General features: G+C 40.9%; 2 protein-coding genes across 7 annotated transcripts in view; one reads left to right on the forward strand and one right to left on the reverse strand.

Annotated features, from left to right (window-relative positions):
• Positions 1-19035, reverse strand: part of MGLL (monoglyceride lipase) — a 246811-nt gene that overhangs the window by 195925 nt on the left and 31851 nt on the right. The window lies entirely within an intron of this gene.
• Positions 446-19035, forward strand: part of KBTBD12 (kelch repeat and BTB domain containing 12) — a 78151-nt gene continuing 59561 nt past the window's right edge. For 2 of the 6 annotated variants that reach the window (XR_009260670.1, XM_058725774.1), the window contains exons 1-4: positions 684-1066; positions 7972-9153; positions 12576-12846; positions 15204-15354. Coding sequence is in view for 5 of the 6 variants with exons in the window: in XM_058725774.1 (XP_058581757.1) it covers positions 8084-9153; positions 12576-12846; positions 15204-15354 (1492 nt within the window). In the remaining variant the exon portion in view is untranslated. The other 4 variants (XM_058725775.1, XM_058725776.1, XM_058725779.1 and 1 more) reach the window with 4 other exon arrangements.

Genomic DNA, 19035 nt, shown 5'->3' on the forward strand with positions numbered 1-19035 from the left:
TAGCAAATAAAAGCACAGAACACAAAACAAGAACAACAAAACCCACAAGCAGTATTTGGGACATATACTTAAAAACTGTTGGTTGAGAATCTAAAATTTACAGTTAACTGGGCAGCCGGTATTTTTTCTGGCAACCCTACTCCCTACCCACATTCAGTGAGCCCACACATAGTGGATTTGGGTCGTTTTGCATTTTCTTAAGAGATTAAACGGAGAGATGTGTCATTTATAAAAATTCCGTCTCCGGATTCTCTTTACCTCGCCCAGTCCTGGCAGACCTTCAGCCGCCCTGGCACGCGGGCTGGCGCGGGAAGACCCGCGCAGGCGCAGAGCGGCCCGTCGCGGAGCCTCGCGGACGGCCCGCGCAGGCGCAGAGCGGCCCATCCCGAGCGCCAGGGCGGGCACCTGTCACTTTAGAGGAGCTGCCAGCGCCCTCCCTCCCCCTCTGCAGGGTGCCGGCCGTCGGTCCCCGGGGCTCCCAGCGCCGGCTATTTATATCGCTGGGCCCGCACAGGCCCATATTGGGCAGTGCCTGCCGGGCAAGCCCGCCGGCCGCCCCGCCCCAGCCCATCTGGCTCGGTCCACGCGGCCACAGGGCCAGGTCGCGGCGCCATCGCTGCGGCCTCTGCGGAGCCAGTGGGGGCCGTGCCTCAAGCCGGGGGGGCGGCAGCTCGTAAGTAAGTAACGGTGACAGGAAACAGGGGCGCCTCTCGAGGGCCTTGTCTCGGCTCTAAGGGCCAGGCCGGACTTGGGGGCAACCTCCGGGCCCTTGGCATTTGCGGGGCCTTCTGCGCTTCCCTCCGGTGGCCTGGGGGCCAGCTACTGCCTTCACAGCTCAGCCCAGCATTCGCTTCCCAACGAGACCGTCTTTGCCCAGCCAGGGGTCTCTCCCCTCCTTAATGTCACAGCATCCATTGTCCTGGCAGCATTATTCTCTGAATTATCTACGTTGTTTGCCTCCCTCCCTAGACTGCAAGCTCCGTAAAGGTAGGGACACTTCCGTCTCTCCCGTTCCTGCTTGTCTGCCTAGAGCCTTGAATAGTGCCTGGCACTTTAAAAAGCTTCTGTAAGTATCAAAAGTATCCCCAGGCAACTCTCTTAACTTGAAAGCCAGGAATATAATTGCCCTGCGTACCTCCCCCCCCACGTGATTCTTAAGAGGAACTAATGAGCTACTGTATAATGCACATTAAAGCACTTTGAAAAGTATAAAGTGCCCAGAGAACGCAAAACTGAACTCCTCAAAGGAAAGCCAAAAGGAAACCTGTCCTATTTAGCTTTATCACTCATATGCCTGGCCGTTCTTAAACACCCAAGTGTGTGGGATGGATTATTGCTATTAAGTGAACCAGGTGTTTTTCCCTACTAGTGGGAGACTCAGAATGCATTTAGGGTGGTGCGGGTATTCTGAGCCATTTTCTACCAGTGTCTGCACCTTGTTGTGATGCTGAGGCAAAGTAATGTGTGGGGGTGGAATGGTGAAAGCCAGGGGTCACAAATAAGTGGCTGTAGGATAACTAAAAAGGCCGGAGGAGAAAGGCAACAGCGTGAGGAGAATTATAAATGAAGACAGACACTCCGGTCCCAATAAAAGGATAATGGGGGCTGCGGACCGGAGAGTAGAAGTGCCATCTGAGAGGTGGCAACGGAGGACTCAGGTCCTGCACCCCATTGTCGCCATGGGAATGAAGGGCCGGCCCACTGTTGCCATATCTTCCACTGTTTTCAATAGATGCTGCAATGTGTCAGTTTTGCCTGTTGACAATTAATTTGCAAAAAAAAAAAAAAAAAGTCTTTGAGCAGGTAATTTGTGATCTCGGCTTCAGTTCTCTAGAAATTGGGGCCAAATTCCTGAGAGCACATGGTAACAAAATTAGAAGTGAGAAGTGGATGTCACAGTGCATCGAGTTCTAGGCAAGGAAATCAAGTTAATGATTCTGGGTTGTTTGCTTGACTTGGACAATAGGTTAGCAACTCGAAGAATCAGGCACAACTTTTAAATGTAGAAACAAAATCTTCCAGGTAGTGGTTTAATAATATATATAAAACCAGAAGGATAAAAGGTTATCGTGAACTTACAATTTAGGACTAAGCAAAACATTCATAAAATTGCAGAGACCTTAATTGAGCGACTCTAATGCACCAGGCATCATTGGGGACAGAGGTTAAGAATATGGAAATGATTAAAACATGAGCTCTCTTTCTCAATGTGCTCATTATTGAAAGGGGAGGCAGACAATTGCATAAATAAATTGCAGTAACAACAGTGCAACAATCACTGTGTTCAAGGCAGGAGCAAGGAGGAAGCGATGTCTGAGCTAAATTTTGAAGAGCCACTTGTATTTTTTCAGGTGGAACAGATGGAAGGGGGAGAAGGATATTCCAGACCTCTTTCCTGAGCTGCCCCAATTTCCCGCCCCACTTGATTCAGCCCGATGCTTCTACCAAACTGGGCTACCTATGAAAACTAGCATCTCTGTTTGACGGGGGGAGGGGGGGGGCTGACATGTTTGGGAGTGAAGGGTGGGAAACCCACACTCACAGTGACAAATGGGAAAAGCCTGCATCTCTCCTAAGCTGAGCTTTTAGTCCTGGTCAGGATAGCAGCAGACAAGAGAATTAGCCAAAAATTTAATAGGGATCTTCCAGGGAAATCCTGGAAATGAGAGTCATGGAGGGGCTAGATAAATGCTCCACACATCCCTAGAGACTAGGGAAGCTATACAGACATGCAGCCCAGAAGAGGATACAAGTTGCATCAGAATTGTTAGTGGTTCAGTACTACTGAAAGATTGAGACGTATAAGGAAGGAAAGCCAGGAGATGAAGCAGGAAAGGTTGGGAGATGCCGGACTGTGAAGGACCTCATAATGTTTGAACAAGGAGTGCTGGCGGTGAAGAGAAGCTCAGGAGAAATTTTGTTAATCCTTATTATTGAAGCATATTTGACCTACAATGTTATAATAGTTTCAGGTGTACAACGTAGAGATTGGACAGTTTCATACATTACGCGGTGCTCACCGTGACACGTGCCGTGCCGTTCTCCAATGTATCCCCTCCTTCGCACTTCCTGAAGGCAACCCTATCCTGAATTTGGTCTGTTTTATAATTACCCTTCATTTTTTTATATTCCACCACAGTTGTATGTATGTAACATGTTTAACTTTTTATTTTGATGTAATTTCAAACTCACAGAGAAGTTCTTTGTTTATGTTGTGCAGTATTCTCTTGAGGGAATGTGCTACCGTTCTCACGTTAATCGACATTTCGGTTATTTCCAAAGTTTTGCCATTTCAAACAGTGCTACTATTAAATTTAAACTAGTTTTGACTTCAACACATGGAAGAAGGTCATGTATCATTTGTTATTTAGGAAAAGGTAATGTAAAGATGATAAAATCAAACATCATAAAAGCAAATCATTGGCAGTTTAAATTAACATTTTTATGCCGCATGAAAATTTGTAGCAGTCCATCTCTCAAAACTAAATATACTGGACACGGGTGTAACTGCATTTGGATTTGCAGAGTAATTAGGCATTATTCTTGTGATTTGTATTTATCTTTGCTACTCATTTTTCTCTGTTATTATGGGTACTATTAATATGAATGCACCAGTTCAGTCTTCTATAAATTGGAGCAGAGAATAACTTCCCATTGATATCATTGAGAACATTTATACAGTTTTGTTTTGCTGATGAAAGGAGAATGCCCTCTCTGCCCTCATTACAAGAAAAACTTTCTGTCAGCTCTCTTTTATTTATGAGCTGTGTCTGTACCCACAAGCAGTTTGTATATGGACCCAAACATCGTTATTATTAGAAAATTATTTGTACAGGTATATCCTACTTCAGCTTTACCGAGCAGATTTTACCAAGCAAATTACATATTATAAATGCATGACCTTATTTAATTCTCCTGACTATTATATAATTCTCAAAGCTAATCTCCAGTTAAAAGACTGAACGAGGCTTAAGAAACTTGCTCATGTCAGTAGATAGTAGAGCAGGGATTCAAACCCAGGCCTCAGTAATCCCAACCAAAGCCCACGTTTCTAGCCTCTGAGCTGCACCCTACCGTAAAATAACAGTAATTTCCATTTATTGAGCACTTGGATGCCAAGAACTAACCTAACTACCTTATTTATGTACATTATGCCCATTATACAGATGAACAAACCAAGGCTTTCAAAGGTTAAATAATTTTAGGATTATAGCAAGTATCCAAACAGATGCAAAGCCAGGACTGGTGTCCCTTCAAAGCCATCTCACTGCAAGGCCAGTATCTTCTCTACACCTTATACATACAGGAAACAATGCTGAGAATGTCTTTGAAATATGGTGGTGAGTTTAACTGCTTGGGTATTTTTCAGGGTTTCCATCAGCAAATTCATTTGGTCTATAAATCCATAGAAATTTAGAGCATATTTCAGGAGGTGTGTAAAAGGCAATTGGAAGGAGGGGGTACTTAAATATTTACATGCATCTAAAAAATTCATAAATGTTTCTTCATAGTGTTTGTAACAGTTATTTTTGTTTTAAAAGTGTTTGTTGTTGTTGAAGCCAATGTTTGGGGCAGACAAGCTGCATCCAAATAAAGTATTTATGCAAGAAATTGATTTCTCTTTGGGGACCTTGGGAAAAAGCAGATGATCATTTTGAAATAGGGATCTGACCATTACCCTTCCCAAAACTGCCCAGCTGGGTTTAAGCAGAGAAGTGGAGAATAGGCACCCAGATGGGATATTGTCCTACTCATGATCTAGAAAATGGATTTATTTATAACAGTAGAGCAAGAGTCATTGACCTGTGGCCTGTTTTTGTACAGCCCATAAGCTAAGAATGGATTTTATAATTTTAAATAGCTTTGAAAAATCAGAAGAATGTTAGGGTGCCTGGGTGGTTCAGTCTGTTGAGCGTCCAACTTTGGCCTAGGTCATGATGTCACTGTTCCAGAGTTGGAGCCCTCCCTGTGTCAGGCTGTGTGCTGACAGCTTAGAGCCTGGAACCTGTTTCAGATTCTGTGTCTCCCTCTCTCTCTCTCTGTCCCTCGCCCACTCATGCTCTGTCTCTAACTCTCAAAAATAAATAAACGTTAAAAAAATTTTTTTTTGAAATCAGAAGAATGTTTCGTGACACATGAAAATATATGAAATTCAAGTTTCAATAGCCCTAAAACATTTCACTGGCACACAGCCAGGCTCCTTTGTTTATGTATCAGTTCTGGCTGCTTTTGCATTACAATGGCAGAGTTGAGCTGCGCAGAGACCCTGGAGCCTACAGAGCCTGAAATATTTAGTCTGTGGCCCTAGTTTGTCTGCACTTGCACAACAGGGAATGGTTAAGAGTACAGACTTTGGAGTCAGATGGAACTGGGTTCAAGACTCCGTTCCTGCACCTGTAAAATGTTGTGGCCATTTAACGAGAAGAGGTAAACTCAGAAGAGTGACTTAGTGATAGTTGTCTTCTGTCATGAAGAAATGAAGAAAGTTTCCATCTTTCTTTTACTTGACAATGTAATAATAGAAAACATAAGAACATAACGAAAGTGAAATTTTACAACATATACAACTGCAAGTATCTTAGGCAACCTTTTCTTGATATTTTTGCACCTGCCACTTGTACCATAAGGACTCTTGAGTGTCAGTTCAGCAATCCCAGTTCAAACTAGCGTAAACAGTGAAGGAAATGGTTTGTCACTGAAACCTGAAAAATACAGATGTGCAGCATGTTTTGAACCCGTCGCTCTCTATTCTCTGCCTTCTTCCCTGTATTAGCTTTGTCCTCATGCTGGCTTATGGAGACGTGGCTGTAGCCGATCCAGACCTCTCATCTATATGACACATGGACACCTCCAACCATCGAACCAGAGACATGAGCTTCACACTGATGAAGCCAACCTCAGGTCTCACACCATCCTTGAACCAGTCACAGTGGCCCTACCCCATTGACTCCAAGAGAAGGCAGGTTGGGATGCTGGGGGAAACCCAACATTGTCCACTGTAAAGTCATTTATAAGATACTACTATGTTTATAAAGAAAACAAACATATTGTACTAGTTAGTCCATTTTTTAACTCTCTTTGAAACTAATGCTGCCTGTGTTTTTATTAAGATAGCCCTATGCCACCAAACTCAACAAGGGTGGTTTGATTCCTGCCTCAAAAATACAAAACGCTAGGGTTATGGTCATAATTTTTGGATCCCCAGCATCTCGTTTCTTCCTAGCAGCATCAAGGTCAACACTTTAGAAACTGACGAGTCTTAACTGCCTGCATTATACTAGATCTAGTGACCCTATCTGGAAACTGCTCTTGGCTTTCCAGCACTGGGATTGGTTATCCTCTGAGGGATACATATCCTCTTATGTATCCCTACAGATGGAATAGTAGAAATTTTCTAATACTTATTTCCTTATGAGGAAACTTTTCTGGTTTTCAGCTCAAGGTAACAGCTGCCATCTATAAAGTGAATTGATGTGTTTATGTACAAAGAAGCCCACGTAATATTATTTGGGGTACCCATAATGTGGTGTAGGAGAGCTCAGAAATATGATGACCTCCTAATTACCGATAATTGGATTCTCTTTGTAAAATCTAAAACAAATGAAAGTAAAAAGCAGAGGTTCGCTTTTAACCTGCAAGGCCTCACAAAGAAAGCCTTAAGCTTTTATTGAAATCAAGCTGAGCCATTAATGCTGGAAAATCTGGCAAAGAGGGTTTTATTCCTATTTGAAGTCTGTGCAGACTCTTAGATTGGCTGGTTGTTATAATTCCACACACTCTAGCGCAGTGATTTTTAGGTCTTATAGTTGCCATTACATACTTAAACATTCCTGTCATGCCTAACACTTGTTTCCTGAAATGAACTTTCATTCAACGCTGAAACAAGTGCCATTGCTCATTGAGACACAGTGAGAATGGAGATGGAGAAATCTCATCGAGATTTGATAGGGTTACAGAAATGTAGAAAATTTACAACCTCTATAGCTGACAAATTATGCTTTCATGTGATTGAAATAATCACCTCTCTTCCTCTCTTAACTCCTAGCACTGACTTTCCTACCATCATTTATTCTTATTGCTTACATCTAATAGCCAAGTAAGAACTACAGAGGGGATGGGGCCTGGAGATCTGCTCTTCGCGTGAGGGTTGCTGACTCTAGAATGCCCTTCTTTAAATCCAAACAGCTCCTTAACTCCCTTGAAATACCCTGTTACCACTCCTCTGGGCAAGGTGAAGATGAGCTTAAAGAGACTTCTGATTAGACCAGTGCTTTTTAAGGGCGGAAGTGAGTCCATCTATGCCATGAGGAAGTCAGGAACCAAGAGAAGCTGAGCAAGGAGTGGGGATAGAGACACAGGCTGGCTTTGGGGTCCTTTCTAAGTTTAGGATGAGGTAGTTCTGAGTTTCAAGTATTGTAAATTCTCAGGTCAGCAGACATTTGGTTGTGCTTTGCAAAGCACTGTTTTGAGTTGTTTGCCCCGTAGCAAAAGTTTGCACAGAACTTTAATGGACTTCTTTTCCCGGCCATCCTGTATGGTTTTGTGGCCATTAAACATGTGGGTGTGTTTCTTTGGGAGGGTGCACATAACATTTTCAATGATGCATCTCCTCAGAGAGAAGGCTACCTGCTGCCCCTGCCTCCTTTGCTTGCCGGCCAGCTGTATTTGGTAACTGGAAATGTATTTGCAAAACATGCCAGCTTATCACCTCTCTCTCCATTCACCTTGGAAGGGAGGACTTTCCAGCCCTCCTAGAAAAATCTCTGCTGCTGATTAGGTTAATGTTGTCAGTAGTTAATAATTTACTGTTTATGCAATCAATGGCATTATTTTTAGACACAAAAGTGGTTGTCTTAAACTCTGTTTGGAGTGGATAATATTTATTTACAAATACTTCTTAGTACTAACGCTCCATATTTAAATTACAGAGAATTTTTTTCTTACAAGAAAACATTCTTTTCTCTCCCTCAGGAGTGTTACAGGACATCTCTGTTGCTTTGTGAGTAATCAGACATGCAAATAGCCCCACAAGAATCAAGCTAAATTTAAAGAAGACTTACTTAGAAATATTGAAAAGTGTATCATGGAGTTCAAGGCTGAGGGAAAAGAAAAATACCAACATAGCTTGAATTTACTGAATAAAGTTAAGAACATGAAAGAATTAGCAGAAATGATTGACGTAGTACTCATAGCAGAAGGGGAGAAATTTCCTTGCCACAGGCTGGTCCTGGCTGCATTTAGTCCTTATTTCAAAGCTATGTTCACTTGTGGACTGCTTGAATGTACTCAAAGGGAAGTCATACTTCATGACATTACAGCAGAAAGTGTGTCAGTGATATTGAACTACATGTACAATGCGGCTTTGGAGATCAACAATGCCAATGTACAGACCGTAGCTATGGCTGCCTACTTTATGCAGATGGAAGAAATCTTTAGTGTGTGTCAAAAATACATGATGGACCATATGGATGCCTCGAACTGTGTAGGTATCTATTATTTTGCAAAGCAGATTGGAGCTGAAGATTTATCCGATCAATCAAAGAAATATTTATATCAGCACTTTGCTGAGGTGAGCTTACATGAAGAAATACTAGAAATCGGAGCACACCAATTTCTGACGCTTATTAAATCGGATGACTTGAACATATCCAGGGAGGAGAGCATCCTGGACTTAGTCCTGAGATGGGTAAATCATAACCAAGAATTGCGCACAGAACATCTTGTTGAGCTTTTGAAGCAGGTCAGATTGGAACTTATAAATCCTTCTTTTTTAAGACAAGCCCTAAAAAGGAACACAATGCTTCTGTGTGATGCAGCTTGCATTGACATCATTCAAAACGCATTCAAAGCCATCAAGACACCCCAGCAGCACTCTCTAAATCTTCGTTATGGCATGGAGACTACTAATCTTTTGCTTTGCATTGGCAACAATTCTTCAGGAATCAGGTCAAGACACAGGAACTATGGGGAGGCCAGTTTTTGTTATGATCCCGCTTCACGGAAGACCTATTTCATTTCATCTCCCAAGTATGGAGAGGGTTTGGGAACCGTGTGTGCTGGTGTCGTCACGGAAAACAACACTATAATTGTGGCCGGAGAAGCAAGTGCCTCCAAACTCGCTAGACAAAAGAACAAGAATGTTGAAATCTATAGGTTTGTATCTAGCAAATATTTGTAAATTGGTTTTAATTATCTTGACTCTAGCAACGGTAGAAGGAAATACTTCCCAAAGAGCGATCATGTCTTAATTACATGTAGTCAAAATTACCCTGTAATTTCATATTCTACATATGTATATCATTCATAATGAAATCACCCACATTCTAAAATTATTTTTCTCCTTTTGTTAAGAGCATACAGCTGGATTTCTATAAGGTAAATGTATATGTATTATGACTCCATTGTATATTTTCATGCTTAGCTTTCATTTCTGATCCAAAAGAAAGGGTGTAATTGAGGGGCTCCTGGGTGGCTCGGTCGGTTAAGTGTCTGACTTGGCTCAGGTCATGCATGATCTCATGGTTTGTGGGTTCCAGCCCCACATCAGGCTCTGTGCTGACAGCTCAGAGCCTGCTTTGGATACTCTCTCCCTCTCTCTCTCTGCCCCTTGAACTCATTCTCTCTCTCTCTCTCTCTCTCTCAAAAATAAATAATAAACTTAAAAAAAAATAAAGTGTGTAATTGATTAGGTTTTGAAGAGCTTGTTGATATAACTTAACAAGAAGAAAAGTTTATTGATTCCTTTGAGCTGATTTTCTAGTTCATAATTCAGAGGAACAAGTAATTTTTTTTTCTCAACCAAAAATTACTAATTATCTATCAGTTTTCACTCTGTATTCTTAATTTGTAGATCTTTCCTAAACCTCCAAAAGTGTAAAATGTTTGTGGTCTAAGAAAGCTTCAAATCCTAGAATCATAAAAGGAACGAGTGTCTGCTAAGAGGTAGCATAGGTCTTGTATGTGAGGAGGATGTGTCTGTTTACTGTTTATTCAGCAAGTCTTCAGTGAGCATTCAGGTCTTCAGCTAACTGGGTAAGTGAGAAATAGGCACCTAGAATAAATACTAGGTAGAAAAGCTCTCCTTCAGTATCCTTCCCCTCTCAGTTCCCTCTTACGAGGGTTTGTTCAGACTTTTCAGTGAGAAAGTTCCTCTTCATGGCAAAGTTGGGAGGAAGAATTAAGAGGTCTATTATTTTTCTGTCATCTCTTAACACTCCATCATCTCTTTTGAACTGTAGGCCTGTCCCTTTTTTACCATCATCTCCCCTAGTAGTGATAGGGGAAGGACTGCAGAGCCCTGGGTGAGTGACCTGGCCCTATGCCCATGGGGACCAAGCATGTCCCTGGGAAGCAAGAACAGTCTTCCTCAGAATAATCAGGTATAGACTACAGAGCCAGGCTATCAGATCCCTCAGTGTCCCTCTTTTCATCGTAGAGCCTCTTGTACAGGTACCTTGGGTTCTTTAGATTGCTACTTTGCTTCCTCGTCAAGACAGGCTGCAGTTCTGTCATTATTTGTTTTAAGTATACTTTCTTATTTTGAGAGAGACAGAGAACGAGCAAGGGGAGGGACAGAGAGAGAGGGGAAGAGAGAGAATCCCAAGCAGGCCCCGCACTGTCAGCACAGAGCCTGATGCAGGGCTTGATCTCATGAACCATGAGATCATGACCTGAGCTAAAATCAAGAGTCGGATGCTTAACCGACTGAACTGCCGAGGTGCCCCTAGTAGGTCATTTCTTTAAAAAAAAAAAAAAAAAATCTACCTTTCCATCTTCTTTAACTCTCCCTCATACTTCAGTTATACAAACAGCTGAGGATATAAGGGCTGTCTTTACACTTTCAGCCTCTGTGAATGCTGAACCTCTTTTGTCAGTCTTTTTATGTTCTATCCATTTCTCTTAATAATATGTTTTATACTTTTATCTGGTCCTTTTCTCCTTCCCATTTTCATTTTAAAGTATCAAAACAAAAATCAGATTAGCAAGCTTGCCCAGAAAACGTATACTTCCCAACCCTCATGGGACATATTTCATCCTTGGCTTGTTCTCTTAAACCATGTCTCAGTAAGCCAAAACCCCATTCTTTTAGTTCTCTTGATATACTAATAAATTGGCTTTACTTCAGTATTCCCCCATCCGTGACACCTAGCCCTCCTTCCTCTTCTGAAACCCAATACAATTAAAAGTACTGGTGAAAATTCCAACTGTGATTCAAGGGACCGGTGTCCTACCTAGAATTGCATAGACAACAACTAGCATTAAGTTTCTGCATTCAGATTGTGACAAACCAGACATGCCCTCTAGGAAAGGAATGTAATCTTCCAACTTCCCTGTCAAGCCCTAAGTAAGCAGTTATCTCTGGGGAAGAATATAAGAATTGGCCAGAACTGCTGGGGAAAACTCCTATAATCCTGTTAACTGTCAAATGTTTGATGCAAAATAAGTAGTCTGTACTTTAAAACTGTACTCTGTATAGAACACTCATGGTTTCTTCATTTGTTTCCAAACAGAATAACTTTTCTTATTTTCCACATTTTCCTGGTTTTGTTTTAGTTTTGAATTCCAGAATACATTCTGGATTTCCTGGGACAGATCTAATTTCACACCTCACTGTCCCCATGAGTACTTTTGTCCATCTTAGACTGTGTGTCCCAAATCATGATTGGAGAAAACAGACTTCCTATTATCAAGAGGCAAGACAAAGGATACCCACAAGATCATATATTTAGTGACTCTATAATGCGCCACACACACACACACACACACACAATCAAAGTGTCAGACTCTAGGAGATATTGAGAAACCAATATCCTGGTGTCTCTACCACCCCAAACCCTTCTCAGACAGATACACTTATTCATGGGAGAAATTACGGAAATTAGCATACCCAGAGCATTAACGTAGATGCTAAATGTATCAGACACCTACAGGTGCTCTTGACTCTGTTCTCAGCCAGTTAGAACTACAAGAAGAATCCTTAAAATTCTACATAGCATACATTGTCCCATTAAAAATATCTGAATTGAGGTATTTTGAGTTTGCTGGAAAGCTGCTTGCTTGAATGTGGTATTAAAGTGAGACTTCTACTCCACAGACTAATACATTGTGCCATTTTTTCATTTTTACTTATTCCTCCTTTCTAGTAAAATTACAAAGGATTTTCTGAAAGACTTCCTATTCTTGATTTGCTTTCCCGGAACTAGGAAATGAAAGCTATCACCTATACTTTGTCAGTATATTTTCTAAAATTCTACTCCTGAAGCCAAGACGACACTGTATGTTAACTAACTTGAATTTAAACTAAATTAATCAATAAATAATAACTACCAAAATAAATAAATTCTGCAGAGAGATACGGTTAATTGTTTCTATGCACATTAGAGTCTGTTCATCAACCCTTGCCAAAAAAAAGAAGCACAAACCTGTATTACTATCTTATATTAATGTGTCTTCCTCATACCAATAGTAGGACCCAGATCATGTTGTTTGTAGCTGGAAAAGAAACTTAAGTATGTTTCTCGGGTAAGTTGTGTTCCAGTTAACACTAATCCCAGGTTCTCTCTCTTAATTGGCAGGTATCATGACAGAGGGAACCAGTTTTGGGAGAAGTTATGCACAGCTGAATTTCGAGAGCTCTACGCTCTGGGCTGTGTCTGTAATGACCTCTATGTTATAGGAGGACAGATGAAAGTCAAAAACCAGTATCTCATCACAAACTGTGTCGATAAATACTCAATAGAACGGGACAGTTGGAGAAGGGTGTCTCCCCTTCCACTGCAGTTGGCGTGCCATGCCGTAGTCACGGTGAATAATAAACTTTACGTGATCGGAGGCTGGACCCCTCAGGTTAAGAAATTTCCTGCATCCCTAACTGGCATGGCCGTGCCGTGTCTGGTTGCTGTGTTGAAAAATGTACTCGTGGAACACTAAAAGAGCATGACTTATATTTGGGTAAAATGCCTTTTACTTTATAGAATATTAAACTTAAGATTGTAAAGTGTTAAAGCATTTTAGGGGAATGAATTTTAAAGTGTGTTATTCATAGATATGACTTCATTCAGTATTCATGCTATGCTCTTTATAATCCTTCCCATTCTTGCTAATTATGAAAGATGCTTATGCTGAGGAATTATCTGTGGGGAGCATCTAAGTTAGAGGCAGAGAAGCTGGATCTTCATGCCGCTTCTGTCTGCTCAATAGTTGTGTGAGCCAAGGCCAAGTAACTCCGAGGTCTCTTCTAAATATAAAGCTCTTACTCTAACCAGGAAGCCAGAATACCCAACCTGTGATGGTACGATCATTGCCACAAAAGTATATTGTCACTGGAAACACTTCATGTCTTTGCTGAGCACCAGCAGATATAGAAACCAGGATACCGTTTGTGGTAAAGCCCTGCGAGGAGATACACGCCGAGATGGCAAAGTCAGTAGAGTGTGACCACAGCGGCCCTTCCTTCTCTCCGTGGCCGTCCCTCCCAGTGCCCTGAGCTCTCACAGCAGTAACACGCCAGCTGCCTTCTGCCTTGGCCTGCGGGTCTTCCTTATAAAAACTCTTCTCCGTAGCTCACTGTCCATCCTCATATCAAAAAGTCAACCTCTTTCAGCCCGTAGGATTTCTTGTTTTGGAAATTCGCCTTGTGATCAAACTGATGCTTTTTGCATTCATTTCACGAGCTTGGATTTTGCCATTTATCATACCTGTTTTTAAAACTTAAACTCCGCATTTAATGCTTCGTGAAATTTGTGCTGTGCGTCAAGAAGCAGTACAGATTCGGGGCGCCTGGGTGGCGCAGTCGGTTGGGCGTCCGACTTCAGCCAGGTCACGATCTCACGGTCCGTGAGTTCGAGCCCCGCGTCAGGCTCTGGGCTGATGGCTCAGAGCCTGGAGCCTGTTTCCAATTCTGTGTCTCCCTCTCTCTCTGTCCCTCCCCCGTTCATGCTCTGTCTCTCTCTGTCCCAAAAAATAAAATAAACGTTGAAAAAAAAAAAATTTTTAAATAAAAAATAAAAAAAAAAAAAAAGAAGCAGTACAGATTTAATCACAGCTAGTAGCCGAGACCTGACTGATTATGTGTAGTTAAGCTTTTCAGAGCTATCCATTTTATAGTTAATATTGCATGAATAAGCTCCAAAGACAACATAGAAGCTTTTCTTTGGTTTTTTTCCCACTAAAATAAAGATCAAATACTTAAAAATGAGAAGGAAAATTAAAACAGTAAAGTCAACAATGTTCCTGTATAACGTCTTCACACAAATGGCACATGAATATTTACCGTACAACAAAAGCATTTGCAGGGCTGTAACTACAGAGCATTAAACTGCAAGCTCACGTGGGTTTGTGATTGTATCACAGTGATCATAACCCCCAGTGGATTTAAAGTAATTAAATTAATTACAACTTTCATAAGTATGGCAATTATTTCTATATCAAACACCTGCATCCAAAACAAAAGCCATTTAAGCATCCTTAGACTGAGGCCATAAAAGTTCTTGACACATTGAAGACAAAACACATCACTTCACCTAAAGTTTATGATTAGGGAAAACCATATTCTTGTGTGTAAGAATAAACAGTTCAATTTTTACTGTTTCTAGTCATTAAAAATGTATGTAAATAAATACATTAAAATAACTGCAAATAATTTATATTAATCCATAAATCTTAAAAATTGAGTTCAGACCATTCCCATATAGGTCGTAATTATAGTGTAAAAATACTCTAATGATTAAAACACTAAAACGTTTTTATAATTTCATTCCATTTGGATTAGAAAAATATTAAAAAGAAAAATGCCTTATGAATTATTAAAATTAGTCTGTTGCAAATATTATTAAACTCTAGCCCAATAACGTTTGCGGAAATAAAATTACACTTTAAATACTGTTCAAGAAAGTTTGGTTTCATTTTTAAGGCTCTGCCATCACTTCATTTTCTAAAAAATGCTGCCTTGTCTCATGGCTAAGATCACAGATTGTTTGCTGTAGGCCAACACCCTAGCTCCATTATTACAGAACATCAATTCCTCTGACATTGACAGAGTCCTCATCACCCCAAGTCACGGGATCTGGTGTGTTTGTGAGTGTGAGTCACAACAGCTAACTTCTATTCATCTCCTTGGCTGTCTGCTTTGATTAATTGCACTCATGCACCCACAGAGATTTCTAAATGGTATGTTATTACATCGGCTGTCATATTTCACACAGATGGATCTTCCTGATGAAGAACCAGATCGACTAAGCAACCGACTGTTGCAGTATGACCCCAGCCAAGATCAATGGACAGAGCGGGCGCCCATGAAGTTCTCTAAGTACCGATTCAGTACAGCCGTAGTCAACAGTGAGATTTATGTTTTGGGTAAGAAGCAGCAGATTGCTAAAAGAGTATAACTACTTTTATTTTCCTGAGCAGTTCACCTCAGTAAAAATGACATATTCTTCCTTCCTCTTGCATCCCAGTTCAGATGTATCTATAACTAGCCAAAAATGTTCTTTTGTTTCTTGTTTTTCTAGTAAAGTCCACTGACTTATTGAAAGCAAAATTATTTGTATGGAATTTTCAGGTCCCTTGGAATGCAAGAACAGTAGTGATACATCTTTATATATACTATCAACTAAAATATTTTGAAATGGGAATAAGCCTTTGGCCACCTTTAGTTGATGCAATGTGGGTCTTAGCAACCTTGATTGTCTCTGCTTATAGAAGATTCAGCCACTATAGGTAAGACACCAGTTATGCCAACCCCCTTCATTTTGCCTCACCTACCAAATTCCTGTAGAGGCATTATCAAATAATTCTCATCTGAATGCATTTTTTTTTCTTATGTCCTAAATATGTGTGGTCTTGTCCTAACCAGTAGGGAATGGTGTAAGACTGGTTCATACCCACTAAAGTGGGTAGAAAATCTAGAACATCTCCTAAGTTTCCCCTCTCCTTCTTCACTTCTTGTTTTTTCCTCTTTTATTATGTCCTTGGCTCTTCTAAGCAGATTCCATCACTTCCTGTCCCTCTCCCACTGTCCTGCTCCTGTGTGGGAAAGGGTGAGACTGGGACAAGGAAGCGGACTTGGCAGGTAAACTGATAAGTATGCCAGTATTGTTTATGTCATCTCATCCACATTGATGACTAACTGGAAAAAACACAGGGAAGGTGATGGGTACCAAAGAGATGGCAAAGAAAAAACACGAGATATGGGCTCAGAGCAAACCAAGCATTTGAATAGCTTTTTTTTTTTTTTTTTTTTTTTTTGCTAAAAGGAAGCCATTATCTCTTGGCTGCCTGCACAGCATGAAGCAAAATAATTAATGCACTCAAATATTAATAGTTTTATAATTTTAAGAACATTATGCAACATAATTTACAACTACCTCAGTTATGAGACTCGTAATTATAATCAAGTTTTTCCTCTGGAAATATGTCTGTTACTTGGTAATAACCATATGCTGTGTCATAGGCCCAGAAGAGACCATATCTAAACTAGAATAGATTGCCTAGGACAGATATATAACTCCGGGGAGGGAAGGGCCGATCTCCTAATTATATTAAAGTTGGAGACAGTCAAAAGAGGGATAAAAGTGATGTATCAATTGAACAAAAATGAGATTTCCCCTAATGTGGAGCCACGGCTAGGCTAGATGTGGGATAAAAATGTAAATTTTTGTTTGTTTTTTGGGTAAGTTAGATGGGGAAAAGGAACCTTAGAGACAAATTTTGGAGCTTATGCTTCTTGGCACGAACAAATGTCCACAGCTGAATGAAAGGAGGTAGATGTTAAAGGACCCGTAAGATTTGGGTAGGTGAGGAGAGAAAAGAGCCCACCCGGGAAGAGAGATCATGTGGAGGGGCAGGAAAGAAAACGAGTAGGGAGAAAGCATAAGCAGAGGTTTGGAGGTGAGAATGAAGGTAGTAAGAATAGAGAATGGAAGGAGAGTGAGTAAATGAGCCTACCAGGAGCAGGGAACTGTGGGAGATAGAGAGTTTACAGGTAAGTTGGGAGCCAGTTACAAAGGCCTATAGTAGAGAATTGAGAATAGTAATAAGTAGTGAGAAACCATGCAGAAGCAACATGATTAAAGAATGTTTGGGGAATGTCAGTGAGGCAAGGATTAAAGAACAGATCAATGGTGAGAAGAAACTAGATATGGAAAAGACCAGTCAGGAAGGCTTTTGTAGTAACTTAGAATCTAGTTTCTGAATATTCAGAACTGAGAACCGGTCTCATAATCACTCAAATGAATGTCGCCCACTTGTAAGATTCAAACCAAAAAAGTCAACGTTCCCAACATTCGCTACTTAATACCCAAATATACTTACCAGCTTTGAAACGGAATGAAGTTCAGCTGTTTAAGGACTTTTGTGGTAGCCTTAGTTCAAATATCATTGTTTATAGTATGTGTAACTGGAATTTGGGCAAATACCATATAGAACCCTAAAACCTTATCAGTGTCAATGGTTCACACAGGAGCCTTACAGTCATTTGTTACTTGTTTTAGCGAAAGCCCTGTCTGCTTTTGGGACTCTATATGTGCCCCACTGTGATGGGGGTCACTGCCAGTTACTATAACAATAACCCCTCCCCCGATACCTGTAATAGACTTAATTTCTTACTATGTCCTAGTTAGTCTAGAGGCTACCCCAAAATAACAACCTCTGAAATCTCCTTTACCATAGAAGCAGTGTGGTAAAGTGGGGAAGGTACCAGCTTTGGAATTGAGTAGATTTGGATTGAGATCCTGACTCTACCATTTATTACTTACATGTCCTTGGCCTAGTAAATACATATATATATTTTTTGCTAACATTAAAATTGGAATGGCTACCTCTTATTAGAGTCAAGATTAAATAAAATAAGGTATGTAAAATCCCTACAATGTAAGTGTTCAGACATTATTATAACTACTGTATTTTTTAGCCCCTTTCTGTTACAGACACTTTGCTGAATTCTTTGCATAAAGAAATTCACTTAATGCTTATAAAAAACTGATACAGTATTAACTCTCCTGTATGGAACACTAGATATCTAGACTGATTCTTCCAGTGGAAATACCAAAAAAAATGTTGAGAAAACATGTTTTAAATTTTCTGAGAAGCTTCTACACTTTGTGTGGCAGTAAGAATTTAGTAGGCCAACAGCAAAGTGAGAGCAGGAGGCTTCCGGCTATTGAAGAAGTGAATGGGTTGACATCCTCTCCTCAATAAGCAATTATAAAACCAGAGTTTTCGAAACAACCCTATCAGGTCTCTAGAAACCAACCAAAGATAACAAACTGAGAAGAGCTTCGCTTCTCAAAACTGCTGAACTTGACGTGAGTCTTCAGGCAATCCTTGGCATTCTTTCCTGAGCTGCCCCAATTTCCCGCCCCACTTGATTCAGCCCGATGCTTCTACCAAACTGGGCTACCTATGAAAACTAGCATCTCTGTTTGACGGGGGGAGGGGGGGGGGCTGACATGTTTGGGAGTGAAGGGTGGGAAACCCACACTCACAGTGACAAATGGGAAAAGCCTGCATCTCTCCTAAGCTGAGCTTTTAGTCCTGGTCAGGATAGCAGCAGACAAGAGAATTAGCCAAAAATTTAGTAGGGATCTTCCAGGGAAATCCTGGAAATGAGAGTCATGGAGGGGCCTGATAAATGCTCCACACATCCCTAGAGACTAGGGAAGCTATACAGACATGCAGCCCAGAAGAGGATGAAGTTCTTCACACATTCCTGGACGACTGGGAGGCTGAGCACATGTACAGAGATCTGAGAAAGCCAGGCAGAAGGTTAAAGTCATGGTAGACTCGAAAACTACCTGAGCTTTGAATGTGCTCCCAACCTACACATAGACCCATCCAGTGAGGCTGGAAGCCTTACTAGTGTTTGACTACAAACAGTTAGTCATTGAGGAGACCTAAGCCATGAAGACATAAGAGTAACCCCTATGCTGAAGAGAGAGAGAGAGAGAGAGAGAATTTTAAAAAATGAAGCAGAGACAGAAACAAACCACAGGGGAGGCGTATTCAATCTGAGCAAATTACTTAAAAACAAACAACAGC

Source organism: Neofelis nebulosa, chromosome 4 (genome assembly GCF_028018385.1).
Source record: "Neofelis nebulosa isolate mNeoNeb1 chromosome 4, mNeoNeb1.pri, whole genome shotgun sequence".
In the NCBI taxonomy this organism is placed as follows: domain Eukaryota; kingdom Metazoa; phylum Chordata; class Mammalia; order Carnivora; family Felidae; genus Neofelis; species Neofelis nebulosa.